The 21,396-nt window shown below is 34.9% G+C and overlaps 1 protein-coding gene across 1 annotated transcript in view; it reads left to right on the forward strand.

Annotated features, from left to right (window-relative positions):
- Positions 1–5,010: 5,010 nt before the first annotated feature.
- The window catches only part of LOC121424250, a 95,197-nt gene continuing 78,811 nt past the window's right edge, over positions 5,011–21,396 (forward strand). Inside the window, 3 exon segments of the mRNA XM_041619869.1 lie at positions 5,011–5,547; positions 19,323–19,353; positions 20,748–21,023. Coding sequence (XP_041475803.1) covers positions 5,482–5,547; positions 19,323–19,353; positions 20,748–21,023 — 373 coding nt within the window. The 5' untranslated portion in view covers positions 5,011–5,481.

Below are 21,396 nucleotides of genomic sequence, written 5' to 3' on the forward strand. Positions count from 1 at the left end.
TATTTTACATCCGCCTGATTTTGATGGAATTTTCAGGATTGTGCTTGTCTGATTTTTCTCTATTGATTGAAATCAACATTATTCTGAGGTGGACTTGACCTTTAAATTGGTTTAAGCAATTGGCATTACTTATGCTCACCAAAAAAAATCAACCATGGTTTACAAAATGGTAAAGGAAATATTATATAAAAGTATAAAACGTGTATTGAGTGAATTGCACCTTTTATTCGTCTTTTACTTACCTACTAGTAAATTTAGTCAATATTCAAATTGACTAAATTTACAGCGTCACGTTCATTTTACATCTATTAATCTGTAGATCTTGGTTTTAAATTTCTGTTTGCGTGTTTTTATTTCGTTCCAAAAATAGACGGATAGATTATCATTGACCCGAACTACGTAGTTAAAAAGTATACACTAAACAATTGTTGAATTATTAAGTTATAAAGTTATACTGTCATGAATACCATGCTTTTATGGATCTGATGAGCTTCAAGGTAAAACTAAATTGAAGAGTAATAATGGCATATGTCCTTTGTCACAACGTATACATGTAAACGCAAAACTGCACAACACGTACACTTTTCAGTCAGTATGACGAATCTAGGGAGTATATAGGAACTGTCAATATGGAGGGAAAATAAGGAGAAAAAACTGACATTCTAACGGTGATATTATTTGAGATGCTGTAAAATAAAGCTCATAAAATTAACTATAGGAAATTACCTAGCCATAAATATCGCCCCATCCCCTTCAACGAAACATTTTCATGAATATCTACGTACATATAATTTAGTGCAATATTTTTCACTCCCGTATTACCGATATTGTGTCTAATTTGAATGTTAAAAACTCCTGATTATGGTGATGTCGATAACTTCATTTTAAAAGGTATAATTTCTGAAATTGTCGACCCCTTGACAATTATCTTTCACTTTTCACTAACCCCTGGACAGGTCCCTGATAACACGAAATTTGCCAAGGTCATTCAGTTGTTCAAAAGGGTAACAAGTATAAGTTATTATTTCTTTATTATCGTCCTTGTCTAAAATTTTAGAAAAATTGTTTATAACAAATTAACGGATTTATTAAAATATCACCATATTTTTTCTTTCAAACTTATAGTTTGGATTCAGAGAAAAAAACATGACACAGAACATGCATTTCGGAATTTCGTTGATGAAGTGGCCCACGCTTTTTATTGGTCACAAGTGTCGGCATTTTCTTCACTTCTACAAGGCCTTCGACACCATTAACCATGATAATATATATCATATAAACTTTCTCACTGTGGGGTGCGCGGGAAGGCCTTGGAGTGGTCCAATAGAAGCCAATTTCGTATCTTTGAATGGCCATACATCCAATATGCAAAATATATTAACTGTGGAGTCCCGCATGGCAATTTGTTTGGCCGTATCTTGTTTATCATCTATATAAATGACTTTTGTTAATCATCAATGTAATTTCGTTCATACTCTTTGCTGAAAATTCCAATATATATATCATTGCCATGATCTAATACCTTATACTTTTGATAGAGAACACAATGCATAAGATCCAACAAATTATCTGTAAATTAAAACGATGTTATTTAGCGATTCCATTCATTTACTTCCCATAGATGATATTAGTTTAGAAAACGTCATATTCATTAAATTTCTCGGGTGCTACCGTTGGTAATAAGCTTTACTGGAAATACCATACCGATAGGGCTTATTTCGAAAGGGTGGGTGCTGTCGCGTTAGGGTGCGTCAACGCGAACGCGAAGATTCGTCCAAAGCCCCCCCCCCCCGGTTTGGCCGAAAGGGTGCGTTGGGAGCGCCACGTCGCGTCGCGTTCACTGGAACGCGCCCTTTCGTCCAAAGCCCCCTCCCCCGGTTTGGACGAAAGGGTGTGTTTAATAATAATGAATAAATAAATACAAATATTTATAGAAAGCTGAACAAACAAAAAAGACGAGTGCTATGTGAAATTTGCATAGGAACATAAATCATCATATGGCACAAACATTCTTTTTAAGGTAAAAAAAAAAAACAATGACGGCATGCTGCATGAGGATTTTTCGGTGGAAATGTTTTATGGTGTAATATTGATACATGTAAAAATTATGACTGATTTCAAGGTTCTTTCAAATAAAAAAAGTAACTTACCTTCAATTTTATACTTTGCAGGTGTGTATTTATTACAAAGGAAAACATTCGTGTACCTGCAGATATTTGGTGTCCCCCAAATTATAAAACTTACGGCAGATGTGTCCTGGAAGGGCAAGGCCAAAATTGATGTCGGGTCAGCATTCACAACGTTTAACTCTTCAGACCCTACCTTACTATATTTTACACTTGAGACCCTGCCTCAGTATATTTTGTGAGATGTATCTGTTGTGTATGTGTGCGTGTTATGTGTATAATAATAATAATAATATGTGCGTGTTGTTTGTATAATGATAATAATAATAATAATACTTATAATAATAAAAATAATAATAATAATAATACTTATAATAATGATAATAATAATAATTTTCACCCCAAAGTTCCAGTGAACGCGACGCGACGTGGCGCTCCCAACGCACCCTTTCGGCCAAACCGGGGAGGGGGGGGGGGGGCTTTGGACGAATCTTCGCGTTCGCGTTGACGCACCCTAACGCGACAGCACCCACCCTTTCGACATAAGCCTACTGATAGTACCTGTAAGGTTATTTCGCGAAATATTGGGATTATTGGGATTATCAATAGAAATACTATTTTTCATCGTCATCACTATTATTGCTAAATTCCTTGTTGATCTTATACCTTACCTGAATTATGGGATACGTGCTTGTCGCAGCACCCGTCAAACCTTTATAGATAGACTGTTAATACTGTAAATGACGTCCCTTCCTGTAATACACGACTCAGCTTTTAGTTCATACACAGACCCAGTATTTTTTTTTACAGCAAAGTGACCTATGCTTACTTCATTTTGGATAATTTACAAAAATATAATTCACGTGTATTCGTTTTAATGATTCTTCTTCATCTGTCATTTCGTAATTACCCTATCATCCTGCCTATTGGACAATCTCAAGAATTTCATTTACCCCGTTTTAGAACTTTATTAGCTAAAAGTACATTAATGTTCGATGGTCCTAGACTTTGAAATTAAAGAAAATAATTTCACTCTACTTTTCTCTGCACCTTCAATTTTGTTGCCCAACTTGTGGTTAAAATAACTTTCATGTTTTCCTCATGCCCTATAATCATGTTATTTAGTATCGAAAGAATGTCGTGTTCTTTATGGCTGACGTTGATATGAAATTGAGGACTGTCAAGGTAACAATCCGGTTTGATTCTGGATGTGTCCATACTCCATCTACCGACCAACCTTGAACAGTCGGGTAGCGATCTGACACACCCGTCCGATTTCTACCCCTCCCCCTTTTCTCTCTGCTTCCTCCCCCCTCTCTATCACTCTATCTCTCATCCCCTCTCCAGCTCCATTCTCGAGCTACCCATCCCTTATGCTTTTCGTGTTTTTTTTTTAAATAATCTTCGCGTCATCGAGTGAAAATTGAGGGAAGGGGTAAGAGATCGAAGGGGGGGGGGGACAAGAACAGCAGTTGCACCCCAGCAATACTTTCAAGATCATGAAAATTAAGCATATGGGGAACATGGAATAAGGGAAAGGAGGAAAGAAACGAATAAAACAACTTCATTCAGTGTTGACTCTCTTACTAAGATTTGAGTTTCTCGGTTCTCTCCCCTATTGGAATGCAATATGCTCTGACATAGCTAGTAAGCAGGCACAGGGGCCACTCTGTTTTCTGTTTATAGGACCCCCCCAAAAAAAAAGGAGAAGAAAATAGATATCATCGAGTCCACTTCATGTGCTGACCAGAAAAATTAAAAACATACATGATATATCATGAACATTAAAACAAAAATCAGGAATTTTCTCGCTTCTCGGTTGGTTCTCGCTTGCTATATACGCTTCCTTGCATTCCAGCAAGCGCCCCTTTACTATAATATACTATCATGAGTGTGTTGAAGGTTTAAAATTCCATTTTATTGGCATATATATTATATATATATATATATGTATATATATATTGCTCCTTCGCACCGCTTAAATTTTAATTGTATATGGGATATCATTATACTAACTTTCACTAATACAAATTCAGATTGCACTTTGTCAACTGAGTAATTCCTTCACAAATGGATTGGCCAAAATATCACAAAATTTGATTTAAATGGTTTTGATTTTTTTTCTTTTTTTTTACCGTAACAGGTGCAGAAAATTATCGAGTCCACTTTTTCTTCAAAAATTAGGTAGCGAGCAACAACAACAAAAAAACATCAATTATCTGCTATTATATATGGCAGCATCCCAATAGGTAGTTAACTCTGATATTGTTCGAAATTCCACTTTTCTGCTTGTAATCCGAGTAGGCCTATTCTCTGAATATTTCAACCTACTTTCCTCTTGGAAAGTAAACAAAATAATCATTTTGTTAAAAGAAGTCGGTTGACGCGTTATTATGCAACCCCCTTTCATAACAACCGAATGATGAAAACAAATGTCATATAAGTTTTGGTAATAAAATAATTCTTCTGATAAAACGTTTATAATTCAGTTTCTCTATGAGTTTTCATTGCTTTTCTCTTATGTATTTTTATCTTAAACAATTCATTACGTGCGAGAAGTAAGGGCCCATATTAGCTTTTTTATAAAACCCGATACAAGTAACCGCTTACCAGAAAATAAAAGGGATTTACACTTTATATTACCGGGTGAGAATTAGTTAAAATTTGATAAATCGCTAAATCTGAACCAGCTAGGGAATCAATCATTACCCCTGAATTGAGTCTTTTTTTTACTACCAACAAAACCACTCTTTTGTACCTCTCGCCACCTTTTGTTATGTTAATCAATGCACCATGTACTCACCCGCGGTACTGTTCCATAGCATGCTAGATCAAGCATCCACGCCTCGATAAGTAACAACAAAAATGGGTGTTTCAACTGCTTTTGGAGAAGTGCGTGACCTGAGATCTGTACACCTCCTGTGTGTACACGGGTGTGCTAGCTTGATATACTGTTCCATCTGACATAGATGTGGGCGTTGAGAGTTTAGAGTCCATCAATATCACGGACACTCCACCCATATTTCATCGAGCAACAACTAAGGGCTAGGACCTTGTTTTGAGAACCGACAACATAATCGGTCGAAAGTTTCTCTTGTCTACGGTAGACGAATATAACAGAACCTTCAGGGGTTGTCAGAGATAGGATCGTTTTCATGCAACATCTTGCACTTCCGATCTAACCATACATGCAACAACTTCCAGAGCAGAACTTGGACTAGGCTCCCATTGTGGATATACCATTTCAACATTTTCTCATCATTGACGTACTAACGAAAGGATTTATCCATGAGAGTTTGACAAAGTTCTATTAACATTTCCTCAGTGGACGAATCATCCGCGACTATTCGACGCCATGGCGGTCGTTTGCTGGACTGCTACTTGCCGATTACTTGCCGTGCTTATGTTAACACTATGTTTGGTAAGTCATGATTTTATGTTGCCATTGTGGTTATATTGTTCATTAGCTAACATTATTATCATTGTCAGTGAAATTCCCAAAGTCAGACATCACTGACAAGTTACAGCGATTGGAATACTATAGTAATTATAATTATTGCACTTCTACCACCACTAATACAATGTACTACTAAAACTACTACTACTACTACTACTACTACTACTACTACTACTACTACTACTACTCCTGCTACTATTATCATCATCGTCATCATCATCAACATTAGCATTATAGTGTCAATAAGACTAGGTTTTTATGTTAGACTTTCCTATACCCAGCCACATTCATTCGGCATGGAAAGTCAAAGTGCCATTATAATTATTGATTTAATTTGATTTGAATTGATTACACAGTCATGTACTTTACCATTTTGTTAATGAAAATGGACATTGGATTTCTTTTTCTTCAAAATATCTAATTATAATACTTTATATTTGGTTTCTAATGCTATGATTCAATATTGTTGCTTCAAGATCCAAAAATACTCGAACTTATGAATACTACATAGGGCTTACCTTGGACTGGGTGCTGACAGCGTGTGTGTATTTGAGTTTTGTCAGACGTGTATCAATGAGATATGATTATTTACGTCTGGGACCGACCTTTAACGTCACCATCCGAAAGATGTGACCAGGGCTCGAACATCGAACCTCTGCAATCAATTTATAACTTCCCCAAATACAATGTACATGTACATGTAACTTGGATTACTGGCGCACGCCACATAGACCAGTGAGTGACAGTCCTGTTTAAAGGTCAAGTCCACCTCAGAAAAATGTTGATTTCAATCAATAGAGAAAAATCAGACAACCACAATGCTGAAAATTTCATCATAATCAGATTTAAAATAAGAAAAAAAGTTATGACATTTCAAAGTTTCGCTTATTTTTAACAAAAAGGTCAAAAGTTTTGCCTTGGGGTTTTCGTAGAATTTGGACATTTTAGTTCATACTAACTCATAACTTACTCGGAAGCGATTGTAATGACTACATTTAAATATGTTCAGTAATATCGATCTCTTGTGGCAGATGACTCAGAATCTAGAAAGATCTTTCAGGCATTCCACAGGGTACTGTACTCTATCCACTGATGTTCTTGTTGTTCATCAAGGACTTTCCAGACAATCTTTGCAAATATGCAAATCTGTCTTCCTACGATTTTCATAAACGGCTGCTTCTGATGAGACTTACACAGTATAGCATTCAAGGTCTTGCTCCGGGCTGAAAATATTTATATATAGAGTAAAATGCTGAAAATCTCATCAAGTTATTGAATTTAACAGTTTATCCATGGTTTATCAGTATTTTGTGAAAACAATTACATGCACTTCGTCATGAATATTCATTAGATGGGCTGATGATGTCACATCCCCACTTTCCCTTATGTTATTTATTTCAGTTTTATGTACACAGGGTAGTCCTTTCAGTTATAGAACTGATTTACAAAGCGGCAATGTTACATGAAATCACAAATAATGTTTCGTTTTTTCATACATGTGTAAATGATTATGTCTCCATTATGATGAAATACATGTAAGTTGCGGCAATAAATAACTAATGCACGTAATCAGTTGTCAACCCTTTAGTTCTTGGTAGCAAAAACTTTCATATACCCTATTTCATATAATAAGATACAAAAGAACAAGTGGGAATATGAAATCATCAACCCAACTAATGAATATTCATAAACAGATAAAGACATGCCTAGAATTGTTTCACCGAAATAATGCAAATCTTTAAATTCAAATTTTCAGCATTTTGCTCTGTTAATTTTACTCTATTTAATAAGATATAAATATTTCCAGCCTGGACCATTACTTTTATCAACTTGAAAATTGACAGAACAAAAGTAATGAGCTAGGTCTTTCAATACAAATATTTTGTCATCAAGGAAAGGGTCCATCACACTTTCTGCAGGTTATATCTTCAAGGAGTTAGCTCTCATCCCTATATGACCTACATGTACCTCAATGTGGACTGCTGCAACAAGTAGAGATGAGACTCTCATTCCAGGGGAGCGTTTCATGAAAGGACTTGTCAGACGTCCGACCAGTACTGTTTTATCCGACAGTTACTATGGTAACAGTGCTTCTCAACCAATCAGAATCCAGGAAAGTTGTCAGATCTGACCACTTGTCGGACGAAAATATTGATGAAACGCCCCCCAGGACATTTACCTCTGAAACCGATAAGATGACTGGCTTGCTGAGAAAGTAACCGAGCTAATTTGCGTTCTCATGGTTCTGTCCCATACAGAAGACGGTGTATAAAGACACTTAATCAGACGTGTAAATGAAAGAGGCATGTATAGATTTTAAGATCCTTGCCATGGTAATGATGATGATACAGTAGTAATGATGATTAAAAAAACAACAGTAATAACAATAGTAACAATGATACTGTGATGGTGATTTTCTATGACCCTCTTTCTTATTATTTACCAACGATCTCCGCGGAAGAATATTAGACTGTCGTTTGTTAATGTATTAAACTTTTTTTTATTTGCTGAGGACCAATAAGGATGTTAACTGCTGTTATTTGGTAAAGGGATTCGCTACTTTCTAACTCAACTAAGCTCAAACGGCAAGGGCGCCGGAAGCGGGCAGGGGGGGGGGGGGGCAGGGGGGCACTTGCCCCCCCAAAATTGTGGGGGGGCAAAACGAGATTTTGCAAGGCCCCCATGTGCCCCCCTGAAAGTAGAAAAATGATAAATTATCTAAGGACAAAAGTAAACAAAGGCACTTTTCTGCCTGAAAACTGTCATTTCCATTGTCAAAAATGAAAAAAATTTGCCCTCGACGGGGCAAATACATTATCATAATAGGTCTCACGTCTTTTGACGAACAGTTCCTCTGTGAAACATACCTTTGATAAGCCTTTTCCATCTTATTACAGTGTGATAACGTTTAACCTTTTAATGAATACATTTCAGACTAAAAGCGAATGGCAAATTGATAGTGGTCCATCAATAATTAGGTTTGTAACTCTATGATGCTGGCTGTGTCGTCTAACAAACGCGCGGTCGCCCAGAAACGCTCAGACCGGACCCGATATCACAAACGCGCATGAACACGAGTTACTCGAGCAACATATGGAATCTATTTCATAGCTGTCAAGCCCAGAAACCATAACATCTCGAGAAACTTGTTTCAATTATTTCATTTTCAACTAAATATAAATTGAGTTGATACAGTGATAACAAGTCAGTGCCCTGAAGAAAATAGCAAGGTCATTTCAACTCAATATAGACATGTTATCAGAAAATTTCACACAGAATAATCATGTGTAGAGGATTATAATTTATAATTTGTGAAAATGGTGAATCCCACTCGAAAGCAACTAAGAGATAATGTTTAGACATGAAAAAAATAAAATCATCTGTAAAAGTGTCTTCTTGACCAGACTCATATTATCCGAGATATGAATAAAAATGTAAATAAAGAATATAAAAGAAAAAAAATAAGCGTTAGAGTACTGCTCTACTATAAAAAAAATCTTATATACGATATTTTCACAGACCCGTATTTTTCTCTATTCCTTTTCATTGGCATGATTGGAAGGCGTTTTGTCTGATATACTACTTCAGCTCATATGATATAGCACTTATGTATTTTAGATTTCAAAACTTCTTCCCATTACCTGTTACTAATCAGATTGAGATGGCAGCTATGTTCTCTGGTTAATCCCAGCTTTTGTTATTCATGGACGTTTGCAAAAATAGTCTTTAAAAAAATCCGGCAGTGGGTGGGGCTGCAAGACCTAAATTTTCGAAGAAATTTAAGAGCAAGGGGGTTTGTGATGGGGGAGCTTTTGCATTTTCTAGAATAAAATTGAAGTATTTCGTGCACACTTTTGGTGATTTTTTTTTTAATTTTGCCCTCTCGATCGGCGGCCCCCGTCTGCGTACGGTCATGTTTGTCATCTTAAAGTCTTTAAAAGGCCTATTGGTTTGAAACAATTTCGTTTGCGACCCTGATCATGAAAAAACACCAGTCTGGGTCAGAAGGGAGGAAACAGAAGGAGCAAAAAGAACACCAAGACTGTTTAAAGGACAAGTCCACCCCAACAAAAACTTGATTTGAATAAAAAGAGAAAGATTCAAAAAGCATAACACTGGAAATTTCATCAAACATGTCAAAATCGGATGTAAAATAAGAGAGTTATGACATTTTAAAGTTTCGCTTCATTTCACAAAACAGTTATATGTACATCTCGGTCCGTATGCAAATGAGGTAACTAATGACATCGCTCACTCACTATTTCTTTTGTATTCATTATATGAAATATGAAATATTTTGATTTTCTCGTCATGTGTAATGAAGTTTCATTCCTCCCTGGAATTCCATTATTTTAACATTATGTGCTTCAGGCAAGGAGGTCCTTAACATCAAATTCGTAAAAATTGAAATATTGTATAATTCAAACAATAAAAAACAAAAGAAATAGTGAGTGAGTGACATCATCGACTCTCTCATTTAGATGTAACTGGCTCGTTAATATACTATTTTTCTTTAAATATGCGAAACTTTGAAATGTCATAACTTTCTTATTTTACATCCGATTTTGATGAAATTTTCAGCATTGTGCTTGTCAGATTTTTCTCTATTGATTCAAATCATTTTTTTCTGAAGTGGACTTGACCTTTAATTCTCAAGAAATTTATTTTTGAATACTCTTAGAAACGCAACTTTTATACTCCATTTTTACACAAAGTCCTTACGGGGGGGGGGGTCCCACAGCCTCTCCCGCTGTCAAAGAAATATTGTGCCCCCTTCGGGATTTTGCCCCCCCCAAAACTGAAAGTGTTCCGGCGCGCCTGTCAAACGGTTATTCCAACAAGCCATTTGCTCTTTGATGTACACATAGCATGTATAGTTAGTGCGTTAACTTCCATTCTGACCAATTGCGATATTCAAGATTATGTGAATATATATGAGACACGTGTTTTAAGTTATGCTTATTATGTATGGACTATCTTGACATTCACATCAAGCTTTAAATAGTAAACTATTTTACAATTTGAATGAAATGGTAGTAAGGTTTAACATTTGCAATTCCTGGAAAACAAGGAAATCATCAATAAAATAATATTTACATCCCAGAAAAGTCTTCGTTACATATCAGAGGAGGATCAAGGATTTTCCAGGGGGGGTTGCATTTCTGTTCAGAAAAAAAGTCTTCATTCGCGATTAATGTTGGTTTATGTACCTATGCATGACATTTCCATTAACAATATTTTATTTGGCTCTCAAGCGGGGGGGGGGGGGGGGGTCACTGGCCGAATATTCCCCTACCTGGATCCGTTACATGTGTCACTTCCTCTACCTTTTCTTCGTCTCTTTCTATTCTCTTCAACTTCCTCTTATGGAGTCAGATGACTCTACACGTAGCATATGTATTTGAACCTGATGAATGGATAACTTCAACATATAAGGTTTTATATGATTGTGTTTACTCATATTAACTTATTTAAAATTAATTCGTCATCCTCATCAAGGACTAGAGTGTTTATTTAATATTTTGTTCATCTTAAATTAAGTGTCAATTTACAATTGTGAATAAACCTCAGTTCAGTGTAGCCTCCAAACATTGGTTTCAAATTATTTGAATTCCCCACATCCAGAAAAGGAAGTTTTGTAAAGCAATATTAATCAGTGATAATTGTAGGCATACTCGACATGTTTGCAGTTTTCAGTTTTCCAGTGCAGTGTGGAGCGTTGTGGCCCAAAGGATTAGTCCTCTGACTTTGAAATAGCTCGGGTCGTGGGTTCGAATCCCAACCATGGCGTAATATCCTTCAGCAAGAAATTTATCCATATTGTGCTGCACTCAACACAGGTGAGGTGAATGGGTGCCCGGCAGGATCAATTCATCAAATGCATGAGCGCTGAAAGGCAGCTCGAGCTAAAAACCGGGGTAATCATAATAATAACATCGCGGCTCGGAATAGATATTTCTAGATACAGTATATGGCGCTATATAAATGCCTATTGTAATTATTATTATTATCATTATTATTATTATTATTCTACAAGTTTTCCCAAGTTCGCTTTTTAACATTCACAATCATGTTAGAAGATCAATAGTCCACTACACATGGATCGGATTGTACAAATAAACATATTGAATTATCAAATACAAACTTATTCTGGAAAATTTATATTTTTAATCAAGCACACAGACGAGCTCTTCGACAAATGTTGAAAAAAAATGAAGAAATCCTTTACCGTTGAACCTTTATACGTGACGTCACAATAACTTCACGGTACAGGTAATATGCATATAAACCTCATTTATTCTTCCTGTTCCTAAACAACACTCGATGTGGGTCTACAATATCTTACACTATTGTACACTACTGCACGCTTGGTAAAACAGAAATGCGGGTTAAATACAAACACTTTATAAGAGAATATTTCATGATATACAAGCTCTTATTTTTCACAAACACATCTCGTAGGTATATGCAGGCTCTTATTTGAGAGGCAATGGGAGATACATTGTATTTTGCATTTTATTGGAATGAATTTGAGAGCAAATTCGCTTACATGTATTTCCATATGCAGAAAAAAAAGATGCCTTCGTCACATTTGGTATTTCCGGTAATTGCAATGTCTTACATGAAAACTTGCTATTCACATTTTTCGAAATTTATGAACAATCGAAGTATTCACATTTCTATGCTCCTATGAAAGAAAATATGTAGCTACTCTAAGCTTCACCATCTATCCATACTACATTACTAAGAGTTTTTTTTATCAAAACATAATTTTAGATTTTATCAATACATCCATTCAAAACGATAGATTCAACATTCGAAGAGCCAAGAAATGTATAGGATAAAAAATGTTATTATATTCAAATAAAGTATACGAATAAATTTAATATTACATTATTCTGAGCTATCTTGAAATGTACAATATATATGACAATAATAATGGTAATGATGGTAATAATAGTAACAGTAATAATAATGATGATAATAATTCTAAAAGTAGTAGTAGTAGTAGTAGTAGTAGTAGTACATGTAGTAGTAGTAGTTGTAGTAGTACATGTAGTAGTAGTAGTAGTAGTAGTAGTAGTAGTAGTAGTAGTAGTAGTAGTAGTAGTAGTAGTAGTAGTAGTAGTAGAAGAAGTAGTAGATGACATTGATAATGATTATAATAGTAAAGCGTTCAAGGAAGACAATTATCTTTAAAAAATGTACCCTGTATGTTTGTTCGACCTTCGCTTGAATACATTTTGGAAAATTGTTTTAAAAAATTTACTCCCAAAGTACAACGGAGTAACACAGAGACCAGCATATAATGTAAAGTATGTGCTGACAGACAGTTAACTAGATAGCGAAATAGATACCTACATGTAGATAGATAGGTAGATAGATAGATAGATAGAAAGATAGATAGATGTAGATAGATACATGTACATGTAGATAGATAGATAGATAGATACATGTAGATAGATAGGTAGATAGATACAAGTCATGTAGATAGATAGATAGATAGATGTAGATAGATAGAAGGATGGAGAGTTTCGTTCAATTTTCTTCATCTTATCTTTCCTTTCCCCTCCCTCTCTTTCCTCTTTCCTTCTCTTTTTTTTCTTTATTTCTTTGCGCTGCTGCGGGGGGGGGGGGCGACCACTTCGCATCCTGGATCCGCCTATACAGTGCGTATCAAAAAAGGTTTACACTTAGAAAAATTCCTGTAAAATTATTTATTTGTAATATCCCGATGATTTTTCTACAATTAAACATTGGTACAGATCATTTAAGCAAATGACGATATAACTGTCGAAAAATATTTCCGCTTGAGTGAGCACCACTTACTTTTGAAAAGTTAGTGAAAAATGATTTGCGCAGAACTTTGAAATGATTAAGCGAATAAAAGTAGACCTTAATCATAAAGTACACGTTGAATTTAGCTCGTAAAATTGATTTGAAGATATCTTTTTCCTTTTTAACTTGTTTCCTTGACCAAAACACTTCGAAGAGTTCATTGCGCCCCACCCCACTCCCCCACACACCGAGACCATCGTGACGATATTTGCTTTACACTGAGCTGTGATTTACATGAAATGGCTTAGGCTTGATTTTCATTTTGTTAATCATTGTCAGACTTGGAAAAGGTATGGAGAAACAAGTATTAGATAAAAAATGAAATGTAAACCCACTTTAAATGATAAAAACTTATTGAAAAAAAAACGCTGGAGATGTCTGATATAAACTTTTATTCGCATTGAGTTATGTCCTCAGATCCAGCTGGCACAAAAAGGTAGAGGTTGTGCTTACTAAGTGTTGACATTGCAATTCTGGTGGCAAAATCGTTACAAAATGCTTAAATGTATCTGTTTTATTTCAATTGACTAAAAGTGCAAGGGAAATGTATGAGAAATGTTTCGCAGGATAAATTTGATTTCACCCTTTCCCCTTGACACAGTATGAAAACTAGCATTTCTGCGCAAACAAATTTCTGCGAGCTTTACAAAAATGGACAGTGCTCACTCAAGTGCAACATTCTGTCAAAACTTTTACTCACATTGGATAGATGAGACCCAAACCTAAGATTATATGTGAAAAATTACCCACATGTTGTATAATTTCTAATTCCCAGGGCTTTTTCAAAGTGTAAACTTTTTTTTGATACGCACTGTATAGATAGAGTACATGTATATGGACACTTATAGCGTAACAAATATCTTTTGCAACTTTATGATCTTATATTTAGAAACCATCATAATTCTAAACAAAATTAATATAATACTCAATCCTTGTTTATTTGTGTTCACTTTTGCCGATGTTTAAAAATTATTTTATAGTGTTATTCGAAATTATGTAAATACTTACAAAAAAATGTTTTAAAATCCAATCGTTGCAGATATGATATGATTTTTTTATAGTATAACCATATAAGTGTGATGGTGTGTTCCAATGACTTGTAAGGTATTAAACTTGTCTCATCAATTATCAATACATACATGTAGTTTTCAATTTCAATGCATTGTCGTAAACAAGGTAATAGGGAATAAAATATATGTATATCCTATAACACTTTTCACTAGAAGTTCTGAAATATAATAGCAATACAGGGGAATATCAAAAAGGGGACATAAAAAAAGGTTTATACTTGCAGGGACAAACATTGTCTGTTTGTAGAATGAGGAGGGTGAGGTATATGCACCCTGCACCACCCCCCCCCCCCCCCATCTGACATAACTGGACAATCTTCAGTAGAAATCAGTAAGACAAACCGAGTTTTCTATTAAATTGCAATTTATACAACGGTTCTACTTCAATATTTATTTGATATTGGGATGGAATTGCGTTGAAATTTTCTTTATGAATTGATTTTGATTATCAGGGAAAATATTGCCTATAAAAACAATCACATTTGCACGACTGATATTATGCATATTAACTCTGCAATGCAGAATTTCCATGATGCATCTCGACATTCCAAAATTTGAATATTAAAAAGAAAATCATCACATTCCGAGCATATTTCAATACCGATGCATTGATATTTCTATTTCATCTCTTATTCCGTATGAACAAAATCACTCTGAAAAATTAAAAGAGTGAACCATGACCCCTTGACAAATATTTCGTAAATCATCAAAGAGCTTTGCTTCCGAAGAACGGTGTGTATATTGTATTCTGTATATGAACGAATTCAAAAAGATAATGGTATTTGAAAAAAAAGCAATATCGGGACCAGATTTCCGCCGCCTGTCCAACTGAGGAGTCTCTCGGGTTGCATGTCATTGCACCGCTCCCGCCTCTTCATACAATTTTACACACGTTCTTAAAGTCATATTTTTTAAAATGTAGGTGAATATGCACAATAAAGTTATTTAATTCTAGTATATTTTGGATTCGTCCTGATGGAAATATAAAACAATACCAATCCAACCATCGGCAGGTTATTAACCTTATGAAAGACGGATGCTTATTGTGAACCAAAATCTCTAGGCCATATAATTTTATTATGATAATTTTTGTTCCTGTATTTCTTATGATAAAAACCAATTTGAAATATTTTTGCTGCATGATGCAGAATCTCCAAAAATGACAATTTCCTTGTGTGTAAAGATTGATACGAATGTGAAGTCATTCCACCTTCGGCAACTATGGAGGCAGGGTAGATAATCGCCTCACATATAATTTACCCTTCAGATCTGAAATAGACGTGTTGTGTTGCCTCTGCTCATTCGGCCAGGTGGTGCCCTATGACTATTGCATGAAAATATGTATTTTCTTCGTATCAATAGAAAGACACGTCGAAGAGTTGAAAAGATATTTCACGCACTACGAGTTCAACAATATGTCCTTCTCTCTGTGAACCACACGGTTCGGGCGGTGAGGTACCACGCCCTATATAATTACTCCTCGCATATAGACTATAACAAATTCCTATAAGGCACATAAGGTTTTTTTTAGATTAAAATAACTTAAATGCAAAAAAATAATTAAAAATAAGAAAAGTGACACAAGTGACATGGTTTAACAACTGATGGGGCACATAAATAACACCTCATTGTAACATTAAGAAACCGTTTAATTATACAGCTTGCTTGTTAACCTGTTAATTCAAAATTTAATTTATGAGAAGCCAAGGTTTCTTCTAACATATCTGGGAGCTATCAAGGACCAACCTGACATGATGGTTAAACAAAAACATATTAGGATATATATGTATATATATATATATATATATATATATATATATATACAGTTGAGGCCAGAAGTTTACATACACCCGGGATTTTTTTTTTAAGTTGACAATTGCCAAACATCATAAAATTTACTGAATCTTATAAAATATCTGTGCTATCATGACAAATTTGATATCAAACAAATGAGTATGTCATGCCCCTTCATCACATTGCTCTGTCATCAGGAGCTGAAAAATAATTTGGTGTAATTTTTCCCCCAAAATCTTCATATTTTAGACAATTTAAAAATAAAAACTTGACAAAAACTTTTCATGTTTGTGCTAGTTACTTCTCAACACAAATATTTCAGATTACACTTTTTGTTCAGTGGTGACATATCATGATAGAAAAAGTAATATAAATCATAGATTTGACATTTATATATTTCTATGAAAAGATGTTTGAAAATATAATAACAAACAATAGAATAAATTTGACATGAATATAACTTTTTTTCTTTTAAGAAAATTCCAACTGAAATTTACTTTAATCCCAGCGGCATTCAAATCATGTGAAAGAGCTTAATATGCTCTTTCATTTGACATCAAATTCGTCATGGTAGTATTCATATTTCTGAAGATATAGTAAATTTTAGGATGTTTACAAACGAACAGTTTTCACTGAATTCCATGGGTGTATGTAAACTTTCGGCTTCAACTGCGTATATATATATATATATATATATATATATATATATATATATATATATATATACACACACGTTGTGCTTTTACTCGACTGCATGTTGATAGGCCTATATATTATTTATGTTTTGCTCGTGTAGGCCTCCATGAATTCCTGTGACTTTTTTGTTGATGTGTGACACAGTATACTATTATTTTCGAACATAAACTATTGTATTTTCTTGTTATTTTTTACAAACTAGTACTGCATGTCGCAAAGAAGTCACTGAACAGTTGTAATAATTTGTTTTCAGATTACCCTTCTCATGTCTATATACGAGGGAACTGGAGTTGATTGCAAGAAAGGGTCTTTCCAAGGACCGTCTTTTCGTGTAGTCCCCCATTTATAATGCGCTGTGGCCTATTTCTTAAGTTTATGATTACCGCCCCCCCCAAAAAAAAAAATCGTTAGCTAGCTTTAAAATCAACACAATTTCATGAGATTTCACATCATTATATACATTTTTTTTTATTTTAACGGACAGCTACAGGCAGGTCTAATTTATTGAAAATGGCGCATCATTAAATCGGCGACTCGAAAAAAGGTTCTTGCAAAGACACTTGGCGCAATAGATCCATTGCTACCCAAATTTTTTTTTGTACAGTTAATTGTCATTGATTTATACTAAAAAATGGTGATCATTAAGATCAAACCTTCAATAAACAATACAATGTTGAAATACAAACTGAAATCAATCTTCTCTTGCTGTTAAATAATCTGGCAAGATTTCATTATCTTGCATGTCGGATCAATTTGTACTTATGTGAATGAAAGAGGGGAGCATCAACTACCCCCGGGCAACTGTACCCCTGTACCCTCCGAGTCTGCATCTGCATGCAGACAATGCATTTTAAATAACGACTGTATGATACTCAAGTCATGTTGGATTAATCATCCACATATCTTGTTTCTATACATTTGTTTGTGCTTTTCAAATTTGACTATATTTTTATGCTTATATCCTTTCTGGTATGACGCCCTCCGTGAGAAACCTATCCAGATAGCGCTTCATAAGCAAAACTACATAGCTTATCATACATGTAGACATTGTCTACTGTCGTCTGGTAATGCAAATGATTTCTGGAAATATACTGGTGATTATACATTTCTTTAGATCATAGCACTTTATTGTTTTGGCAACGGTTTGGGGACATCTTGATCCTCTATGTCCGTTTTAGGATATACATGTACGCCATATTTACATGTATATCAAATTTGTTCAGAATACATCAAGTAGTGCTTGGTACGGTGCATGCCATGCCCATGGGTGCATTGATTGGGCTTGGCTTGGTCTATGCGGCTGCACCACTGTGCACTGCATTTGCATGGGTCAGGACTAGGCCCTAACTGCGGGATGGAGCCCAGGGACTTACCGTGTATTTTACCATACTCACGCAGAGATGCCAAGTTCAAAGACCAGCTATGCGTGAGATTTTCTGTGAATCTGAGTGAGATCACAGACATTGTGTACAATGTATACTATATGGGGATTGATATTGGCTGTGATAGTTGCGTGAGACAGAGATTTGAGGGGATGAACAAGAGTCCAAAAATGCTTGAGTCTCACGCGTAAATGCGTGAGAATGGTAGCTCTGCTCACGGGACTAGCGTGATTTATGGTCGAAATATGTCTCCAAATGAATTGTGAAAATAGAAATTATGCACTTACCTCGATTATATGGATGAAGGTCTAACGAGTGGCAGTTTCCTGACATCTGCCTGGGCACAGACTGACAGACTGGAACCTCAAAAAACAAAAAGTTCTGTCCTAAGTTCTACCCCCGTCTCGATCGGCCATTTTTGTTATGAATCGTAACAAAATGGCCGATCAAGACTGGGGTAGGAGAGAACTTTTTGGTTTATTTGAGGTTCCAGTCTGTGCCTGCTGAGTATCTATATTACATTCTATGTGGCTTCCTGCCGGGCCATTATGGGGGATATCCTTTTTTCTGTCAGGAATGTCATTAAAAATTTATTAACATAATATTAAGAGCTTGGTAGATCTACATACATGTACTACTGGTACCTGTGTCTGGAATATGGAAGTCCTTTGAATATATGAATTAATAGTTCTTTTACATTGCAATGCATCATAGGATTAAATTCCATTACAGCTACAGCAGTGGCTGTGGTTATTGGAAAAGAGGTGATAAAGAATGCAGTTCAAATCATTGTTCAATTCAAAAACACTCTTAATCATACAATTTTCATACAGTGAAAATTCAAAGAGCCATACAGATACTCTTTCCTATTGGGTCCCTCTTGAGTCTGTTACTCATTTCTACATTTTATTTGCCTTGACTGTTAATATTCTTATTTCTTTTTGTTTTAAATTTACAGTGTTTCATCCAAAGAGTTCATTCACAAGATGGTAAGTTGTTTGCATGATAATAAATAAAAAATACAAATTGTATGATTTTGTAGAATTCATGTTCAATCATTGATATATACATGTAGGGAGAAAGTAAGGTATTGGCAGGGGTATTATATCAGATCATTGAAAGTTTATTTTTTACATAATTTTTTCTGATAAATTTGCTACTCTCATGACAAACTTGCATTTTTGACCCTACATTGACAAATATTTCCTTATTTATTTTCTAGACTGGTAGTTTTAAATTTTGAATCATGATACAACTACTCATTGGCATAATGTTCTACTGATCAATGTAGGGGAATATTGTGTGATTTAAAGGGAAAGTTCATCCTGACAAAAAGTTTATTATAAAAATAGAAAAAAATATTGTTTAATGCTTAGGAAAATCCATCAATGAATATAACTGATATTGGGATTATATATATATATATATATTCTTCTATTTGAAACGTCATGCAAGTATCTTCCCTACATATTGTATGGTTGAAAAATCAATGAAATGTCATATTCTCTGAAAATTGAAAATGTTTTTTATTCTACCTTCAGTTTATAAACAGACAAATCATTTCACACTCGGCCCTGAAAGAAATGTTAAAAATGAATCAAGAACCATTAAAAATGTGAATTTATGCATTTTGTCTGACATAAGTTGGCTGATCGCGTTTGACGTCACTGATCAAAAACTTAAATTTCTATTATCTTTTGATGTATTTTCTTGAAACCTTCACCAATATTTTTTATTCTTTACTCTGCTATTTTTTAATATTTTTTATGAGGGTGAACTTCCCCTTTACATGTAAGAAGAGCCCACGCGTCACAAATAAAATGCGCATATAACAATTAATTGAACACCAACACCCTTAAAAACAACTAAGAAAAGATGGAAGAAATGTATTAGATACACTGTAGGTTGCAAGTAGATTTTGAGATTATTTTCTTACCAGAAGAGATATTTCAATTATTGGTAAACTTGAATCATTGGTATTGTTTCATGTCAGTTATATGTAATGGCTGAAACCTTCAATAGTGCTTCCTGTGGGATAGGAGTTTGAATTGTATAATGGTATTTTCAAACTGTCTTTTAATATCAGGTATTAAAATGAGCTTCCTTTTCAATCTAAATTATTAAGCAATCTCTTTGATATACATGCAATGTAGAATATGTAGATGTAGTAGTGCATCTTTGTTGATGCTAGTGTAACAAGTACATGTAGATAGGGTGTCATATCAATTCACTGTTGAACTTTGAGGATAAAGTTTATTCTATGTGTTTAACACAAAGTAAGATTTCAATGTCATATTTATAATAAAAACCTGTGGCTAAATTAAGTTATCATTAATAGTATGAATAGTGGATGATTTCATTACTACTCTTTTTCTACCCACAGATCTACCAATCGACAGTGTTCTCATAACAAATTTAGTGGGTCTTCCTCTCGTGGAACAACAAGAAAAGACTTTAACAGTGGGTATTATGGTTGGGACTACAAATATACCAGCAGCCAATGGCATAGAAGTTATTCACAATGGCCCTTTCCGATTAAACTACACATTGGCTTCCGGTTCCAATGCTTCAAATGCGGTTGAGCTTGTTCAGATATCGAGTAGATCACCAACGGCATCGCCACTGTCGCCTGGAGAGCTGTTTTCATATGAAATAAATGGTAATTAATTTCTAATTTAGACCTCTGGATACCATGTCTTGCTTCTATGGCTGTTTCGGTACACATGTGCTTGCCCGTGTACACTTTAGCATATGTATAAAACTTGTGTGGGAGTTGTAAGCAAGTCAACAGTTACTTAATTGAACACAATTTTGTTACCATGCTCACAGCCTCACATTAATTCTAAGTTATCAGATGCTGCACAAGTTTTAATCACTATAAAATTCCACTTTCATACCCATCCTTGGGTATATTTGGGCAAGAAGCCACAGTGCTCACTCACAAATTTTTTTACAAATGAAATCTATCTTGGATCGGACTGCGGCGTGGACAGCATGCACAAAGTTTACATACGATGCTTGATAAAACATTG

Source organism: Lytechinus variegatus, chromosome 1 (genome assembly GCF_018143015.1).
Source record: "Lytechinus variegatus isolate NC3 chromosome 1, Lvar_3.0, whole genome shotgun sequence".
Taxonomy (NCBI): Eukaryota; Metazoa; Echinodermata; class Echinoidea; order Temnopleuroida; family Toxopneustidae; genus Lytechinus; species Lytechinus variegatus.